General features: G+C 46.4%; 1 protein-coding gene and 1 long non-coding RNA gene across 3 annotated transcripts; both read right to left on the reverse strand.

Moving 5' to 3' along the window:
- Nucleotides 1-4,533: 4,533 nt before the first annotated feature.
- LOC136507176 (protein FAR1-RELATED SEQUENCE 5-like) lies at nt 4,534-6,952 on the reverse strand. The gene is made up of 2 exons (XM_066501976.1): nt 5,064-6,952; nt 4,534-4,978 (listed from the first exon to the last, which is right to left on the reverse strand). Exons 1-2 carry the CDS (start codon nt 6,950-6,952, stop codon nt 4,534-4,536), a joined length of 2,334 nt encoding a protein of 777 aa, XP_066358073.1.
- Nucleotides 6,953-9,636: 2,684 nt separating this feature from the next.
- On the reverse strand, nt 9,637-20,017 carry LOC136509501 (uncharacterized). Of its 2 annotated transcripts, XR_010772363.1 has the most exons (6): nt 19,448-20,017; nt 18,525-18,634; nt 18,394-18,450; nt 17,885-18,028; nt 10,101-10,172; nt 9,637-10,011 (listed from the first exon to the last, which is right to left on the reverse strand). It is a non-coding gene; the product is annotated as an uncharacterized lncRNA (long non-coding RNA). The 2 variants fall into 2 exon arrangements; XR_010772362.1 differs by lacking the exons at nt 9,637-10,011; nt 10,101-10,172 and having other exon boundaries at nt 17,609-18,028; nt 19,448-20,011.
- Nucleotides 20,018-20,457: the final 440 nt, after the last annotated feature.

Here is a 20,457-nt window from a genome sequence, read left to right on the forward strand (position 1 = left end):
GGGGTTAGCCTCACCCGACGCCTTTGTGGGATAACCCTGCCTCACCCAAAGGCTCTGGGTTAGTCTCCGTCTCGCCCGACGCCTTTAGGGAGGGCTCGGTCTCGCCCGAGGGCTGAGGGATGGATTCCGCCTCGCCCGATCCCGGAGGGGCGGGGTTAGTCTCGCCCAAGAGATAGGGATTGGTCTCCGTCTCACCTAACGGCCAAGAACGAGCCTCGCCCTGATCGATATCTATCCCTCATGATGATGGGTACAGGACGAGACAAGACGTTCGGGTCAACCATGGCTCCAAGGACCATACCCTGCGCCCTGGCAGGAAAAGTACTGCCAGGGAACGACAGGACTGGTCCTTTAGACCCTTCCGGGCGCCGCAGAACCCAAAAGGCATTACAGGTGCGTGCACCTCGCCCTGTAGAGTTGTAGGCGCCGCCTTCAGCTCTGGGACACGGAACCCGACGAAGATATACGACAACCGCTATGCTCCAGGCAGGGATTTGCTATCTCCACGAACGACGGATATTCCGACACCACGCTGTGGACCCGAGGGAGCGGCGCCCGCTTCCCGACCCCTTAGGTCCACCCAGTCAGAAGGCCTTAGCCACGGCGCTACACCGGACCCCGACCCCGCGTTCCTCCAACGAGGACTCATGGGAATCAGAAGGCGTGCGGAGCAAGGCTGGGGGAGGCTCATAAGTCAAAACCACTGTACTACAGCCCATACCCTGCGTAGGGCAGCATTCTGTAACTAGCCTGACATCCTACAGAGACATCGACAACATTGTAAGCACTTATCTTCCTTCGCACTCATCAAAATGAAGGACCTGACCGGGTAGACGTGAGCCACAAGACTAAGTAGAGTACGCGTCCTAGAGCCCTGACCCTTGTAAAGCCAGCCCCTTCATCTATAAAAGGGGATGCACTTCCTCCATCAAGGGGGACCGAAAAATAAGACCGAACAAGAGAACGCACTCATACACACAGTCAAGCGGCTACAAAGCTCTTGACCACCTTTCAACCCTTCCATCAGAGACTTGGGACCAGTCCCTCTCTCGATCGTTTGTACCCCTTACTATGGACCGTTCACGGTGCTAATAACACAAGCAGCAGCAAACTGGACGTAGGGACGTTCCGCCCGAACCAGTATAAATCTTGTGTCCTTTAGCGCACCATCCGAGCCTAACGCGCATTACTATAAATTTACTTGCCGGTGCTTGTACGAAACACCGACAGATAGTATTGTCATAGAGCTAAAGGCCATATTCTATGCTACAAAAAGATTGTTTTAACATTTTAATAGACATTTCTTCCATATTTTAATACACACCTTTACTTCTTCTCTAAAGGATTGATTTTATTTTACATCTTAATTTTAATTTTTGTGCATAGAAGTTGTAAACTCATTCAAACTTATAGAGACAAAGTAATAGTGAGTAGAAAGATTGCAAACCAATGTTCTTGAGTGAGAAGAGCATGAGTGGAGGAAGAACATGGTCTGATCATCTTTGTTCCATAAAGCTCTTCTCTCCTTAATGAATGGGCTGTGTCTCCCTTCTGCAAGGTTGTTGAAGTTCATGTGTCTTGCTTCATCTCCAGTATGAGTTTATCTCATGACTTTCCCAAATTGAATTTGAGAGTCTATCTACAGGGGTTTGTCAAAAAATATACGAATATCTACTATAGTATACTATAAGCTCAAAAATCAACCTAGACACCATGTCTAATTTGATTTAGGAAGGTATTTTAACCTAAGCACCATGCTTAATTTAAAAACCTTTAGAAGTAAAATCAGCACACCTTTTGGTTCAAGAATCAAACTAGACACCTTGTCTACTTTAATTTAGGAAAACAGTTTAAACTAAGCACCATGCCTAATTTAAAAGGTGTATGAGAATACTTCTGTTGACACAAAAAAAATGTGCTCCTATGCCAACACACTTGGGAGGCCTGCAGGATCGTGTGAAGGAGACTTCGTGATTCCCTAAGCCTCAAACAAGCCGGATCTGATGAGAATGAACTAAGGCGTGCCAGCCAATTTGACCCTGAAATTGACAAGGAGAAGAAGATGTCAAATACTGGAACCCGCCGGTTTTGTTGCCAGACAGTTCCAAAATATATGGCTCTAAAATAGCCTTTTGATCGAAGGAAATTGACTAGAGAGTCAACTCCTAGCATTATAAAGCATATAAAGAAGATAGTAAGCTTAGAACGGCAATTCAAGATATGCAATAGATAGAACAAACAGTTAGCCGATCTAACTTAGTCGATACGGGTATAAAATCCTACCTGCATAGCAATAATCAATTTAAAATCGATAGATCGACTAAACATGCTGAGTTATGTGATTACTGGTGGTGGGTGTTTCCATGCAGCCTGTAGCAGCAACAAACCAAACAAAGAAGCCTACTCGCTGGTGGTGGGTGTTTCCATGCAGCCTATAGCAGTGAATCGACTAAATTGCGTCCAACATATTCAATAGATTTATTGACTCTAAACTGATACATGCGTACACGTCATGGGTGAAAGTATAACTGGATTGGCTATTTAGCCGATACAGGGTCCATGAAGCACAAACGAGACTATTTGTCTAATCATAAATAGATCTAAGATTAAAGCAAACCTGGTCTAGCATTCCTGACAGTGGGGTCCGAAGATACAGCCGATAACAAGCTTACTAAATCAAGTCTATTTTAACCTCAGATTAATCTATAATTGTACAAACAGCTCGAATGCACAACATGTAACAATCAAGATCGTTAGATTTGCCGATACAAGCCTAAATCGACTGTTTTGATAAAGATAGATGTAGAAACACTCAAATCAGTAGATTTTAATGATGTTCAAAGCTAGCAATCTGTCAATCTTGATTGGGCAAAGATATTGTTGTAATAAATAAATTAATTTAAATAAACAATATCGATAACTTAATGAATCTACTAGATCGCCAATCTAATAGAGCCGATAACTAGCTTAGATTGATTACTTGCAAGAGATTGAAGCAATGCAACCTTACAAATAAGATCTAAACCGATAACTAGCTTATATCAAGCTTGCAAGAGGTTGGACCCAACCGATGCAGCCGTACAAACAAGATATAAACCGTGGCAATACTTACAAGCAAACCGGAGGTCGGACCCAACCGATGCAGCCCTGCTTGTTTGAAGATCTCGCCAGAATCTACTCTACTCCTACTCCTAAGGGTTTGGCCGGAGCCGAAAAGGGTTTGTTGTATTGATTGATTGTATATATCCTTACAATAGTCGGGGCTTTATTATTTATAGCCCGAGACGAGTCCTAATTAACTACGACATGATTACATAATAGGAAAAAAGATAACTTGGACTCCAATCTTTCCCTTCTAATGGAGTCCGACACATTCTTTGGTCTCTCCAATTTTGATACGAGTCGATCTTGCTGACGTAATCCTATTTGGTTGATCCTTTTCATATTGGCAACGGATCAGGTGGAAACCAAGCTTATGTGCAAACTTTGGAAACCACCAATCTGGACCGCTGGATCTGCATCCGATGGCTTCAGATAGAGGTGGGCGCGTTTTGCAATTAAACGCCCGCAATTAGCACACTAGTTGCGTTGTTTTGCGAAAACCCCCCAGCGCAAACAGGAGCCTGGTCCGTCGTTCCGGCTGGCAGCGCGTCGATTCGCGCAAGAGCCGCGGATCGCGCGTCCTTCCATCTGGCCGCCGCCGGCGCATCCAGGTCCTTCGGTCGCAGGCGAGATCCTGCCGCGTGAGCGGCCCGCCCTCCGCCTCGCCTTTCTCTGCCGCCGCCCTTCCATGCGCGGCTGGCCGCACCCGTCGCCCTGCCGAGCCGGATCGACACCGTTGCCGGCCCGCCGAGCTGCGGCTCTCAGCCGTCGCACCTCACCACCGCGGCCGCGGCCTCGCCCAGCTGCCTCGACGTCGTTGTCGGGCCGCTGAACTGCGCCTCTCGCCGTCGCAGCTCACCCCCGCGGCTGCGTCTCCGCCCAGCTGGCTCGACATGTTAGTTCTGAAGCCAATGAGAAAAGGCACTGAAGAACATAGCAGTATGTTGCTAGTTTGCTACTGTCTGTTGTAGCCGGGTACTGAAGACAATGAGAAAAGGCACTGAAGAACATAGCAGTAGTGAAGCCAAGCATCAGCACGGACATCTAGATGCTACTGTCTTTTGTAGTAGGAATTATTGGAAACCAAATAGTGGTTCTTCTGAAGTTTGTCAAGCTATTTTTTATGCGATGTGTATGCTGTTCAGTTAGGATGCATTGTGAAATGCAGTTCAGTTTAGTTTGATGCAAGAACTTGATTCCAGTTCAGTGGAGTCACAGAATTGAAAATAAACTATTATATTGTGCATATACATTGTGAACTATGGCTTCGGCCAGATGATCAAACTGAAGGTAGAGTCGAACTGGAATAAAAAAAAGGAGCAAATTGACATCTCAAATTTGACAAGCAAGTACATTGCAGTTAACTAAAAGTGTTTTCAAGAAGCATTCCATGGCTGGCGCCGCACAATAGTACATTGTTCAATTGAAATATCAGCCAACAACATTGTTTGGGCAATTGCGTGCATCATGATCCCCTTGTTGCTTACATTTTCGACACGTCCGATTACCTTTACCCTTACTTCCAACTTTCTTCTCCTTCGTCTCCTTGCTCTTCTTAATTCTTTTGGATCTCCCTCTCGAGTTGACATCATTTGGTGGATGTATATCGACCTCTTTTAGAATTTTACTACCAAGGAAAGATTCATATTCATCCTGTTTTTCAACTCTCAAAGCAGGTGTGATCTTTTGGAGAGGCTCGACTAGGTTGGATAAACTAGAATATAAAAAGTCCATCCCTTCTTCGGAGTTCTTGGCCATTTGAATAAGATCTTCAAACTTGTTGCGTGAATCTGAAATCTTTTTCCGCAAGGCCACCTCCATAGGATCTTTAGGCTTTTCATCTAGTAGGTTACCTTCCTCACCAAAGAATAGTTCCCTGTAAAATTAAATATCTGATCAAGACTATTGTACAAAACAGAAAATATAGGTAAACAGAGAAGGAGAAAACATAAAGTACACACCTTTTACATCTTTTCTCCCATCGCGTCATAATATATAACGATGGTATCTCACTTTGCTTCTCAGCTCTAAGCACTTGTATGATATGACAACATGGGATGCCATAAGACTCATATAATTTATAGGAACACCTACCAAACATGTTTGACTTGTTCATTTGAACAACTCGGTCTTTTCCAGTTTGGCTGCTGAGGGTGAAACATTTTAGATCTTCACTCTCTGAAATACCTTGAATAATGCAATGGTCTCTTGCAGCTAAGATTTGTTCCTGAAATTTAGTGAAAACGTCATGTGTATATATCACACTACATTGCTTCTCTATGGCCCATGGTGTCATCAATTTAGGAGTGGTGTGTAGACTTGCATTGTCGGCTTTCAACTCCTCTTGGTGCTGGCACTCCAAAGCTGTGTCAAACCTTAGCCAGAACTCAACAAAGGTCAACTTCCTACGAATGAAACGGTTGAAAAAAGAATTTGCACTCTCCGATCGTGATGTAGTCCTAAGCATTCCTGCTAGAGGTATGTCCAAAAAATATACCAGAATCCATGACTCGCGAATGGCAAACCTAGTGGAAAACCAATCATTTCCCATGAGTTCATAATCTGTTATGATAGAATTCCATTGTGACACAAAATCATCTGAATTCTCGGTTCCCCAAACACACTTGTTTAGTCTTTCCCAAAACTTTTCATCTTTTCTTATAGAGGGCTCGACCTTCTCAGGCACCTTATCCATGATATGCCACATGCAAAATCTATGAGTTGTATCCGGTAGAATTTGAACAATAGCAGCCTTCATGCTCGCATCTTCATCATTTGTGATTAGATGAGGTGCTACTCCACCCATAGCCTTAAGAAAGGTGTTAAACAACCATACATATGACTCGATCTTTTCATCTGCTAAGAATGCTGCCCCAAGGAAAACACTTTGCAAGTGATGATTGACACCAGTGAATGGCACAAATTTCATGTTATACTGGTTGGTGGTATATGTTGCATCTACCGAAACCACATCACCGAAAACACTATAGTTTTTCCTGCATAAAGCATTCGCCCAAAATACACGAACAAGTCGTCCTTGTTCATCCACCATAAACTCGTAAAAGAAGGCTGGATTTACTTCCTTCTTTCGCTCAAGTTGTGCCATAAACATTTGTGCATCTGCATCCTTAATTTTGGTTCTGAGATCACGGTAATAGTTTTTCAAATCCATTAGTGTGCACCCAACATTCTGAAACCCACCCTCACTGACATAGAGAAGTCGATATGCCTGTGAGGTGCCAATGCTAGCCTTATGACAATTGAACAAAGCACTCTTTGCCCTCTCACTGATATTACGGTTGGATCTTAGCAAATGCCTCTTATCTGGCGACACAAAACCATGACTGTGTTTCTCAACCATTGAAGATATTCGATACTTCTTGTCGCTGCCAAGCTTCACGACAATATGTGCCTCACAACCACATCTGGTTTCCATGATATTATGTGACTTTCTTTTCTTCCCAGAATCATCACTAACATTTGTTACGTTCTCCTTTCTATACCCTTCCCTTGAACAACAATACCTCTTGAATAATATTTCGTCATTTTGCTTCTTGTGCTGACCAACACGAACAGAGAAACCAGCTTCATGTGCATATGACTTGTAGAAATCCTCCACATCGGTGAGTGTATCAAAGATCATTCCAATCCTTGGCTTCAAATTTTCTTTGGAACTTGACCGTGGTGTGCTAGGATGTTCCAGTTCATCTGCAGAAACGGGATCACTTGCTCCAACGGCATCAGCGACATGATCCATGGCGGCAGCCTCGATGGAGATGGGATCTTCGACGATGACAGCATCAACGGCGACGACAACATCAGCGGGAACGTCACGCGCGCCGGACTCCATGGCAGCGGCGGCGCAGACTCACGGCCTCTTGACGTGCCCTCGCCTACAGACTGATCTGTTACAAATTGGTTACAAGCATCTCGCTATCGAAACAACCATGAACGAATCCATGGTACACTCACGTACCAACAGGAGGACTGGACTCATGTAGCAACGAACTCCACGGTCGACTCCAAATCGCAACCGTCTCGATCCACGCAGGGGTCAGCTTGTGGAGGCCGATCGCTTGCCGACGAGCGCGACGGCGTCCCCGGCGTGCCCGGCTCCCGGCAGCCAGACGGAAGAACCTCTTGCCGATCGCTTGCTGACGCAGGGGTTAGCTCATCGAAGGACCTGGATGCGCCGGCGGCGGCCAGATGGAAGGACGCGCGATCCGCGGCTCTTGCGCGAATCGACGTGCTGCCAGCCGGAACGACGGGCCAAGCTCCTGTTTGCGCTGGGGGGTTTTCGCAAAACAACGCAACTAGTGTGCTAATTGCGGGCGTTTAATTGCAAAACGCGCCCACCTCTATCTGAAGCCATCGGATGCAGATCCAGCGGTCCAGATTGATGGTTTCCAAAGTTTGCACATAAGCTTGGTTTCCACCTGATCCGTTGCCATATATATATATATATATATATATATATATATATATATATAGAACTACTATCCTGTAGCTGGCTACAGAATAACTTATTCTGTAGCCACTTTGAGTTATGATAATTACTATGTTAATTTACGAGATTATAGTAACTCCTTACTAAGTGGTTTAATATAATGTTATGGTAAATATCCCCATGTGTTATAGTAACCCAACTATCGTAAATATGTATATATATATATAATATGGTAAATTAGTATATAAAATTATAGTAAATGGAGGTGGCTACAGAATAACTTATTTTGTAGCCGGCTACTGAATAGCCTCTCCCTATATATATATATATATATATATATATATATATATATATATATATATATATATATATATATGTTTATGCAGCAATCACTGGATATTGATGGTCATCAATATGACCAATAATAAATTGAAAATCTTAGACTCGTTGAGAAAACCGCAAACGGAGTATCAAGACAATATATATATCTATATATATATGTATATATATATATATATATATATATATATATATATATATATATATATATATTTATATATATATATGTTTATGCAGCAATCACTGGATATTGATAGTCATTGATATGGCCAATAGTAAATTAAAAATCTTAGACTCGTTGAGAAAACCGCAAACGGAGTATCAAGACATGATAGATATTATCCAAGGGTAATTAATTTAGTTTCTCTATAACAACTATATATATAATAATGGCGCCGATCTCTCAATAATTATATATTAAAGGGTAAAATATTTTTTTATTTTATTGGGCGCAGGGTTTGGAAAAAGTTCATTGAGGAACAAAAAATGAAACATTGCAAAGTACCATTGGGTGTAATCTTATACAAAGTAAGTACTATACCTACATTTATATATATTCAATTAACACCATATGATGATTTCAATTCACCTAATTGATTTTTTGTTGTAAAAGTGGGTTCTAAGGCAGGAGCAGGGGAACAACTACTGCGGATACTATGTTTGCGAGTTCATCATGGCGTACTCAAACAGAACTACTGAAGAGATCATCAAAGTACGTATATAAATACTTTTTCCTTTATATTATTTCGATCGTATCTTTATTGCTCTCATCTGTATCTGTATAAGTAATCACATGACCAACACACATATATATATTAATACTTTTTTCTTTAACTTTTATTGAAGACTGAATGGTTGAAGGAAAGAGTCATACGACATGATCAACTTAAAGCAATTCAAGAGACCCTAACAGGATTTCTGAATGACCAGATCATCGACCCCAATGGCGAGTTCTACGATGACCCGAACGAAATGTGGAAGCCAACAAATCAGGAGGAGTGAATTGTTATCCCAAGGACATGAATTTATATATATGCAAAACCTTTGTAATATATATATGCACATATTATGTACATAAAATAATATGTGTATATGATCATCATATATGCATGTACGCATGTACGTATATTGGTTTGTTATTTATTATGTACAATGTTCGAACGAAAACTTACGCGTGCGACATATATATTACTATTAGCATAGTACAAACCGTATTCGAAAACCTATTTTAATATCAAAACTAATCATCAATTGAAAAAAAGAAACAAAAAAACAGAAACCAAAAAAGAAAAAAAAAGAGGAACTTTTAGTCCCGGTTGGTAATACCAATCGGGACTAAATGGCCTGCCCCGTGGCCAGGCTTGGAGGCCCCTTTTAGTCACGGTTGGTATTACCGACCTTTAGTCCCGGACGTCCAGCCGGGACTAAAGGAGGATAACTTTAGTCCCGGATTGGTGGTCCCGGTTGGAAAACCAGGAATAAAGGGGTTTCCTAACCGGGAGTACAAAGCGTTTCTGTACTAGTGCAAAGAGAATAAAAAATTGGTATGCCTGACTGTTGCTTTATTATAGAATAAATGGCAGTACATATAACTCCTAGCTACTTCGTTTCCTCTCAGTTCAATGTAGGCCAACTGCTGCCAGGCTACGATAAAACAGCAGATAGTTAATTAAGATAGAGAGGTCGACAGCAATATAGAATTTCTTTCTAGCAAGATCAAGTTCCCTAACGGTAATTGTTTTAATCATTAACCAGCACTGAGTTGCAATAAAAATGATAATTAGTTGTCATATATAACTACATAAGCAAATAACAATCTACATTTCAAAAGGCACTGAAAGGCAGAGCAGCATATATGACTGACAAGACATGTATACACCAGTGATTAGATCAGATCTGAATACAAATAGCTAAAGAAAGAAAAATCACTCACAATGTTGTTAAATTTGTGACCAAGATTTCTACACCAAGGAGAGGAAAAGAAAAAAAGGTAAATCTTACCAAAGTGCTTACGGAAAACAGCTTAGTACAAATCTTAAAAGGCAACTTACAATTTCCTAAGTGCAACCATCTATGAGATGGAGTAAGGTGCTGTCCCAATGAAGCTATCTCCTGCAAGATTTCTGCATACCAGGTAGTTCTATGTAAGACCTAAATTAATTTTTATAAAACATAAATAGGAATGATGAGGTACACATCAGACATGACTCACAAGCTCTGGAGATTAGGAAGAAGATTATTATAAGAAATGTCACTGCCTCCAAGATTATTGTTGTTCATATCCCTGCAGAACACTAAAGTATGATCAAGACCAGAAAAGACATGTTGTCCGTAAACATCTGAGCATTGACATTTAAGAGAGCATGTGATGGTGTATAGACTAGAAACTATAGCTAAACTAGTACAGGCCGCTGGTTCGTGTTATAGCCCAAGGTGTAATTTAGCTGGTATCCCAGATAGCGAAATACATCATCTCTAATTCAGGACCTCATGCCAGAAGAAAATCCCCATACAAGTACACCTAATTATGAATAGGACTGGCATTCCTACAGCCCCATCTATGATCTATCCCATTCTCGCGCATAAGCAAGTCGGTCTGCTCCTTTCAGAAATCAATCACGGATCCAAATGCATAACAAACAAACCCTAACACCGATGCAGCAAACAAATCCACAGGTCAAGCGAGTGTGTAACAACCCAGGTTTTTGGAGAAGCCAAAATTACGAACTTTTTAAAAAATTTCCTGCAAAGTGTGTAGCATGTAGTCGCTAGGTCAAACCTAAGTCAACTAAGAACAATTTATAAATAAATTGTTGCACTCATCTAGAATTGATTGTAGGAGCTTGCCGGAGTTTCTTAGATGAGTTAGGATTTTGTGTCGGAGTGCGCGAATCCATAGCAACTTTGTTGTCAATCCTTTTATCTCTTCCGAGTTCTGCTCGATCTCCTCCGGAATTCCTTCTCCTTTTTTCTCATGAACTCCTTTTGAATTCCCTTCAATCCCCTTTATCTCCCTTCATCTATTTCTCAGAGTGTAAAATAGAAAAAGACTAGGAAATGGGGGAGAAAAAGGAAAGGCCAATCTGGCCCGTGATCAGCAACCAGCCCAGGCACTGAGCCAACCGAGCCCAGCCTCACAGCCTGCCCGTGGCCCAGCCTGCCCTCCACCGCCTTGCTGGCCCAGGCCTTCCTCTTCGCACAGGCCCACGCAGGAGCAGCAAAGCCACAACCCAACTCCTCCAGCTCGACCACGCCTTGGCCCAGCTCGCGCGCAAGGCCTACCAAGCACCCCCACAGGCCCCGCTCGCAGCCCACGGACACAACCAGCCCGCCAGCAACCACCAGGCCCTCTCCCTCGCCGCTGCCGCTGACCATAGGGCCCCACCCGTCATCCCTCTCCTCCGGTCCCCCTTTTTCCTCTATTTTTCCCCACAGAACAGAGGAGCGCGGTGCCAGGGCAGCATCCAAGGGCACCGCTGCATCGCTGCCGTCCGTCTCCACGCCACCAACCCCGCGCGGACACCACACTGGCATCCGCTGGCCGACAGGGTCACGCAAGGTGCGTGACTCGCTGCACTCACGCCCTGCCGTGGCCATGGCAGGGGCATGGCCCTGCCCCCTCCCTGTCCCCTCCTTTTTTACCAGACGACGCCGCGATCACGGGTGCGATGCCCTCGCGGTCACCCTATGACCCTAAAACCCTAGCCTCGGAGCACCCCTGGCCCTCTGATTGCCCATCCAACTCCATCCACCGTCCGCCCTCGTCATGGCCGAGCTCGGGCTATAAAACCACGAGCCCTGGAGCCCTAGCCCGCACCACTCCGCGCGCCGCCACAAACGGCCTTCTGCCCATCCCAAGCCAGAGAGTATGAGAGAAGGAGAAGAGAGGGAGCTGGGAAGAGGAAGAAGGGGGAGCCAGAGCCACGAGGACATGGGAAGCGCCGTCGACTCGTGCACTAGCGCACCCTCACGGCTGCGCACCCTCGTCGCGACCACAACGTCATCCTCCGCAGCACGCCAAGTCGGTGAAATGAAGAAGAAGAGGAAGGAGAAGAAGAACGCCGCCCGCCGGAGTCCGTTCGTGGTCGTTGGAGATGGGGACGACGCCGATCGCCTTCTTCCTCGACGTGGGTCGACACGGCACTACTACCGATCGACACTGCATCGCCTCTCCACAGCACCACTATCCTACCACCACGAGCCCTACGGTGAGCCCCAGTCGTTCTCTATTCGCCGCGCACGCCGTCGCCATAGCAGCCGCCGCGTTCCTACTTCGCAGGGACGCAAGACCGAACCCTTATGCCCCACAGAACACTACGCACGCACGCACACCTTCACCAGCCTTCGCGCAGCCTTGCCGAGCCCTGGCGGCTCGTGAACGCCGTCGCCGTCCCACCTCACCGCACTCGCTCGCCAAGGCCACGGACCACCACGACGCCGCCACGTTCTGGACTCACCACAAACTCTGGGACACCAAAGCCCCGACCAACGGACTCGTCGCATCGTAGGACGCACCTTACGCCCGCACAGAGCCGAAGATGAGCTCCGACTGCCTTGGCTGCCTGACCTCGCCGGCGCGGACGCGCTCTAGAGTGCCGCGGTGCCATACTTCTCCCCGTTACCTCCGGCCGCCTCGCTCATCGGGAGCACGCCGTTGAGCTCCACCCTAACCTGCCGTATCTGGCCATGGTGAAGATGAGGCCTAAAGCCCCTCCCTTGTCGCCGTTTGTCGTGGCAGTGAGCTCACTAGAGGTTCGCCGTATGCCTTTGCCACGCACGGGCTCCGCCGTGCTCTTTGGTCACCAGGGGCAGATCCCTTGACCCCCGGAAGGCACTAATTGGAGGAAAAGGTGATTCTTCGACCCTGCTAGCGACCCAAATCCCCTCACCATCATCCGCTATCGGCGCAGCACCGCCGGCGCCGTGATCGACCTAGCCACGACCCCTGTAGTCGACCCTGGAACCCTAGTCGTGCTCGCCGGAGCACCGGAGAACCGACGCGCACCAGTGGAGCCTTGGTAGTGCCCCATGGCGCCTCGCCGCCATGACCCGACCGTCCCGCGCCGCCGCGCCGTGCGCACCGGTCGCCCGAAGCCCCGCGGCCTCGCCGCGACCCCACAATAACCTTCGCCCTGACCACGCGAAGCCCTAGCGCACCTTCGCTGTGAAGCCGAGCCGCCGGAGAACGCGCGCGAGCTCGCCGCCGGCAGGACCTCCGTCGCGGTAGGAACAGAGGGGAAGAGAAAAGAGAGGGAGAAGTAGCGCCATGAGCCCGATCCACGTGAACCAGAGGGAGTAAGGAGGAGATGCACGTGGTCCACCGTGAACCGTGTGTGCGGTTTGTGGACCCGTGCACTGTGGTCCACCGTGAGCCAAACCCCCATGGACCCGAGCTTAAAATGCAGCGACGCCATGCACCCGTTCCGCCGTGAACCCATGAGAGAAGAGGGAGAGGTGGACGTGGTTCACCGAAAGCCGTGCCCGTGGTCCACCAGGCCTTGCCCATGGGTGCACCATGAGCCGCTCCCACGTGCATAGTCCAGACCAGGCCCGTTAGGAGCCCGAAACCACCACGTGGCCATCTTCCAGAGCGACACGTGTCCGGGCCAGCGCGGCCCAGACCGGCCCATGACCCGGCCCATAAAGCCCGATAAGAGCTCGGTCGTTGTTGACCGTTGACCGGTCCACGTTGACTGTTGACCGGTCCACGTTGACTGTTGACCGACCCCACCTGTCACAGACTGCCACATCCCTGACCAATCACAGCATGCCACGTGTCGAGCCCTGGATTATCCTTCCTTTTTCTTTTTCAAGAAAAGGATTTAACCTTTGGAAATTCATAGAAAATCCATACGACCTCGGAAAAATGTGAAACCAGTTTCCACATTTTTCTAAAATCATGCTCTACGCCATGGACTTGTCCTCATCATCCTGTTTTGCACTGCACCGCGCGGGACCGAGACTTGCCTCTTTTTGGACCTGCAATCTAGCCCCGTCGTCTTGTCGAGCGCCTTCGTTGCCAACCCTAGCTATGTTCGACCACACTAGCCACCTCCTAGTCAGTCGCTGCCACGCCTGGTCAGCCATAGCCAGCCTTTGGCCAACCGCAGCCACCTACAGCCAGCCACAGCCAGCCACAGCCAGCTGCAGCCAGCCACAGCTAGCCACTGTAGGCTGTAGCTGGCCAACCATCCATTCCTCTCGTCACTATGGAAATGTCCTACTCCGTCCGTTGTGGTCATGTCGGTTTAGTCCTTGTGTTCTCATTGTTGGTTTGGTTCTTGTGTGGTGTTTCTTCGTTTAAGGACCGTGCCTCCGAGCCGGCCGAGGGATCGTACCTCGTTCGACCATTTTGGTCGTGGGTTCGCCCCACCATGGTCGTAATGGCGAACGTAACTCGCTCCCTTGCTTTTAGTTGACTCTGACGTACTACGATTATTAGTAACCCGGTTCAGCCCTAGGACTTGGCTATTGTGGACTGAACCTTGGTGCAGATATCACCCACACACAATGAGCCCTTTGTGGCCTAACCTAGTGGATGAATCGGGATATGATGATCATAGAAGACAGATGCCAACTTGTGTAGGTAAAAGCTCATGGCCACGAGTCCCCTCGCCATGACCATCGGGCTCTACCTCTTTTTCACTCGTGTTTATCCTAGGCATCTCGTATGATTGTGCCACCTGGACCATAGCGCTCCTTCAGATCTAAGCGGTGACAACCGCATCGCTGCGAGCCGTGGGAATAGCCTTGTGCCTTTTAGTTGCACGGTCGTGGAGCCCTATGAGTTGGCTTGGATCGTGGGATTGTGTCTTTCTTCTTCCAACGTTCGTCCATTCCATGATGAGTTGGTCGAAAGAGTGCGGATTCCATTCTTTTCTATCTTGCCCTCAAATCCCTGTCGATCCTGTAAGACGTGGATTCAGCCTTTTGCTTGTTTGGTGTTTATTGCCCTTTTGATTCCACTCATTTGATTCCTGTCGTTGCAATGGCGAGTGGATGAAATGAAGGTAAATCATGTGCCCCTCTCTATTGGTTCTTTCATGCTTAAGCCCTTTTATGATTGTACCCCATTGGACCGTAGCATTTCTGTGGTTCTCGCAGTGACAAACCTCACCGCTAAGAACCCTAGAGATGTCTTAGTGCATTTAGTGCACCTAGGTCCTGGTGCCCTACAAGTGGATTGAGCACTTGTGTTCCTTGGTGCGTCGCTCCATTCCAATACCCTGTATTTTCCATGGCGCGTGTATTGGAAGAAGTAGACCACTGCCTTCGTTTATCTCTCTTGTTCCACCCTCTCTTAGTTCTCATCAATTACAATGGTGTACGGATTGAGAGAGAGACCGGAATTGCTTTAGCTGCTTCTTTTGATTCCTGTCAATCTCCATGATGCCCGGATCGAAAGATCGCAAGCCGTGGTGTTTGCTTAAGATGAGCTAGGGTCTTGTCCATTTTATTGGAGCCGTACAGGTCGACCATGATCGGCCCGGGAAGTATTGGCTAGGCCTTGACTTAAGCTTGTGCTTGGCAAACAACCACTCCTGATTCTTGGCCCAGGGATCGGACATCTACCAAGAGGGCTAAGTCATTTCCTCTTTGGTGTTCCTTCTGTGTCTTGTCGTCTTTTCGAGTACTGAATGTTCTCTTGCCTTGAGTGTGTTTCACAAGGTAGTTGCATCAAGATAACGTTGTTCGGATCAGAGACTGCTAGAGGAGAGCGTGATCAACGACAAGACCATGGAGGAGAACGACTACAAGTACGTTGTGGATCTCAGAAATGGACAATAAACAAGTGCCACGTCCCACCCAACCTCGTAGATCCTATTTGGCATGCAATAATGTAGATTGCTAGCGCTTTACTTTATGCAAATGAATTATGATAGGTTGCATGGTAGAATTGCTTGAAAGCCATTACCTTGTTGCAACCTTACACTTGCACACCCGCTGATAGGCTAGACACGCTTGCTTAATACTTGATACTTACTACTTACTTCTATTGCGCATTATATCTGTGATGTGATGCATGGTGGAGGATGGTTGTGAGTGGCTATGGCACTTGGTGCCGAGGATATGGTAAAACATGTTAACCATTGGGGAGAGTGCTGCGTGTGTCTTGGGTGTGTGGTGAGGGTTGAGTCGACCAAGCAGGAATACATGACGATTCGTTGGACAAGTCTTGCCAGGGGTGCGACCTGGGCATCCCCGAGAGAGTTACCTGTGGTGGGTATATGTGACTTGAGGTGATCCCGGGGTGGAGAGCCTCTGTGGAGCGGGAGGTGTCATTGAGGCACGGGGTGATGGTTATCCCCACGAGAAGATGTCCTGCTTGGTCAAGCCTAAGGACTTTAAGTGCTAGTTTCCAGCTTCATGGGAATCCCTTGCATCCCACTCGCTTCCTTATGGGGGGGGAGACGGCCGAACCACTTGGTAGGATGGTGCCACTACTGCTAGGTTGTTAGCGGATAGTGTAGGGAGGTACGGGCATTTGGACCCACACCCTCCTAAGACAGCATAGTGACCCCTGGGCCTGGTACTATGTCTCATAGTCTCAGCGTGCCGGTTTCTACCCGGGGTGGCCCAGGGCTGAGTGGTAGGGTGGCATCGTTCTAGGCTAGTAGGTGGCCGGAATCTGCCTAGATGATGTACAACATCGATGATGGCTATCTTGTGGGTATGTGAAACCTCTGCAGAGTGTATGGTCAATCGATCGATACATATGCCGACTTGTCGGCTATGGACCTTTCCTGTGTTCTGTTACACTAGACCAGAGAGATGAGTCTTCTATCTACCTCCTGGTGTTATTACCTTCCGGCCATGGGCCGTTGAGACAGGCTCGAGAGGGAGTCGTGCCTGCCGACTTGAGAGTGAGGCGTGGTGAGATGTGTGTGACTGGAATGGGAGAATGTGTGTGGATGAGATGGATTAAAACTTGATGAACAATTATTATTATTATAATATTGATGATACTTGCATAGGAAAACCACAGCCATCCATATATATAGGCCTCTTGATTTATCCCTTTGGATTCCACCTACCACAAAGCTTACGCAAAAGCATAGCGTGGGAGCCAGTGGCCAGTACAAATCGTACTGATACTTTGGAACCAGGTTTGGACGACATCTTCGACGACAACGTTGGAGAATGGAAGGATTAGACGATCTCGTGCCTACGCTCAAGTTTGGTTCAGGAGATGAAGTCTATGCCCGCTAACACTCTACGCCGACTCTGATGATGCCCATGAAGGAGGAGCCTCCGCTCGACGACATGTTTCGCCAGCTCTGATGACGTTTAGATATGCCCCCGCTAGACTAACCATGTATTAGGTGTTTTCCCAAGTAATGTAATATCTTGTAAGCCTGTAATCTCACGATGTATGACTGTAATATCAACTGTTATATGATAATGTGATGGGGTGATCTCTTGGGACTATCACATTATATTTCGAATCCGTGGATTTCCCCTTCGTGGAAAATCGGGTCGTTTCAAAGTGGTATGATGGAGCAAACAAATCCACAGGTCAAACAAGTGGTACGAGCCTTGTACCTAAACCATTGACGAGGCAGAGGCCTTGTACCTACACATGACTAGAATACTCTAATTTGCAAGAGCTAGACTAATAATCAGCAAAGTTTAAGCATATAAGCATAAATAACTGTTGACAGTAATTATGGTACTATAGGCTGACTGCTCCATGGCAAATTCTAAGTTTAAATATAAGTAAAATAAAACTGTAAAACGGCTCCATGCTCCCGTAAAGCCTAATTTTAAAAAAGGGCACCTGCAACTAGCTGTATCAGATTCCATCGATGAAAGAACAAAAAGATCTTAACACTACATATATGGATGAATATTGAATAAGTACAGTTCTTTGGAAGATGGTACATAGTAAGGATAGGCACTGTCGAAAAGGGTAAAGAAACAACAGAGCATGCAGTGTTCTATATGAAATATGGAAGTAGAATAATCTCATATAGAATTGTCAAGTAGTGAGTTAACCTGCTACTGTGTTATGGTCATGGCTGTCGGACTCTTTTTTTGTTCCAATTTCATTGGAGAAAAGAAAATGGTTGCCCATATATACAGGAAGAAATGATTGCATATCTTAGCAGGCACTGTACACTGGAGCTGAAACAGTAAGGCCTGCATTGCAGTGTAGAAAATTAGACGAAAATTGTGAAACCAAATTCTCAAACCTGGTTTATTCTTTACTTTGAGGCATCCAAACACTGGTGCATCCATGAAAATGCAAGCCATTGTTTTAATAAACAGAGCAGCAATAGACCAGGCAAAAGAGTGTGTGACTTAAAATGGAAAACTAAATTCACAAACCTTGTTTGGTGTTTACTTTGAGGCACTGAAGCATTGCTACGTGGGTTTTAGTAAACAGAGCAGCACAATGTGCGTACTGAATGGTGTCGATTTCGAAAGTTGTAACTTGTGCAATACTACTCAAAGTTGTAACTTCATTAACACATATTTACAAGATAAGCATGTTCGTTAATTACCTGCATTTGCTAGAGTGGTTTATTACCAGCTAGAAGCCAACATAGCTACCTGCAGCCCTGCAAACATCAAAATTTAAGTATAGGCTGACTACAAGTCATGTGCTCACAGGTCAATGTCTTCAATACTATACCTCGCACAAGAACTGTCCCTTTATAGATCAGTACTTCAGGTGCCTAATGCAGTTTGAGCACTCACATTCCACTCCACACATTCTACTGGACGATGAGCTTCCTCGGTGCACTGAAAAAAAAAGAATAAATATATGGTCTGTTGATTATGTAAAAATAAACTAATCAGTTTCAGCATTACATATTCTTGTATGATGATGCATCTAATCACAGTGTGCTTCTTGCTGAAGACTGTTGTGTGGCAGTTCAGTGTGCATATACTTAGTATACCGGCATTAATTTCTAAAGCTTGTTTATTAGACTAGAACTCAAACTAAAACTGTAAAGCAGAACCCTCAGCCGATTCATCAACATACAACCATACATCCGGGTTTCTTCATGCTCAGTTATGCTAGAACTCAGTTCATCAAGGCAGTAATCAAGTACCTCTTGTCAGCAAAAAACAATCATTCCATAAGTAATACTTAAGCAACCCATATGGTTGCAGAGGACCTGCTATTTCATATATATACAATCAAAAGATGGTGTTCCAGAGGACCTGCCCTGTTATCTAAATATGGACGATTTATGAATTTGGCTGAGCTGCATAACAGCATCATGCCAATAATGCTCATGGATCAGGCAACTCAATACCGCTCTATCAGGAACTAAGCTAGCAATCCCATTAACTAATGCCACACTACAGAAATTCCAACTCAATTAAAATTTAAAACTGAATTAGATATGTATGTAGCGCAAAGTAAAGATTAGTTTCAATACTTAGCTATCAAATTGCCATCTGCGCATATGTTCAGGTTTCATACAATTTTTTATATATTGCATAAAAAATGAACTGATTAGTTCAAAAAGCCAAGATAACTGGGCCTAAACAAAACACAATCTGTTGCAACTGAACAAAGAAGATACAGGCTGATTAGCTACTTACATGTTCACCTGATGGAATATTGGTGCCGACATGCTTGACTGAATTGAGGTCCTGAACTTGGCTGAGAGTAGTGCGAGTTCATGCACGTCCTTGTCGTCTCAGATCCAGCTTCCTTGCCAGCGCCCCTCCGGAAGAGTAGGACGAAACCGTTAGACCGCTGATGCGCCATCTAGGGTTTGGGGATGTGAGACGAATGGGGATGGAGAAGGCCACACCTGGAGTAGTGGAGGACTGGATGGAGCGCCTCCTGCCCCTACGAGATCCGGTGCAGATGCGGGGAAGCCGCGGCGTCGTGGAGTCGCGGAGGGGCGGCAACCTGCTGTCCGCGCGCTGGGGAGCCGCATCGGTGTGGAGGTAGCGGACAGCCAGCATAAGACCGGGCAGCGGGGGTGGCGCGAGGGGGGGCGCGGACGGGCTGCAGGGAAGGGCTGGGACCTCGGAGGAGCACCGGGGGAAGGCGGAGTCGTGATCTCTGCTCGTGACATTGCTGCGGTGGGGGAGCGATGAGAGGAGACGAAGAGGGATGCGACGAGAGAGACGGGGGCGGCGGCTTGTGGAGAACGGAGTTGAGTCCGTCTGTACCCAACTTTTTTTTTGAGCAACCCGTCTGTACCCAACTTGGGCCTGCGCGTATTACTTGGTCCTGCCTTGCAGCCCAAATGCCAAATACATCTGACTTGTTGTCCAGCCGGCTGTACCAGTGACGTGGATTGTTGAGAAGAGTCACTGATATGTCCCTGTATCAGTGACGTGTCTAGGCAAAACGTGTCACTTGCCTTATCAGTGACACGCCTGAGCAATACGCGTCACCAATACAGCCATATATCTGTGACGCGGCTAAGCAATACGCGTCACAGGTTTTATCAGTGACGCGTTTTCTTTGCAAGAGTCACTGATATATTGTTATTAGTGACGCGTCTTGTTCCTGGAGTATGGGCAACAACTAATCAGTGACTCTTCTCATTTACCCACGTCACTAATATTCTTATAGTGACGTGTTTTGTTTCTGA

The sequence above is a fragment of the Miscanthus floridulus genome, chromosome 15 (genome assembly GCF_019320115.1).
Source record: "Miscanthus floridulus cultivar M001 chromosome 15, ASM1932011v1, whole genome shotgun sequence".
In the NCBI taxonomy this organism is placed as follows: Eukaryota; Viridiplantae; Streptophyta; class Magnoliopsida; order Poales; family Poaceae; genus Miscanthus; species Miscanthus floridulus.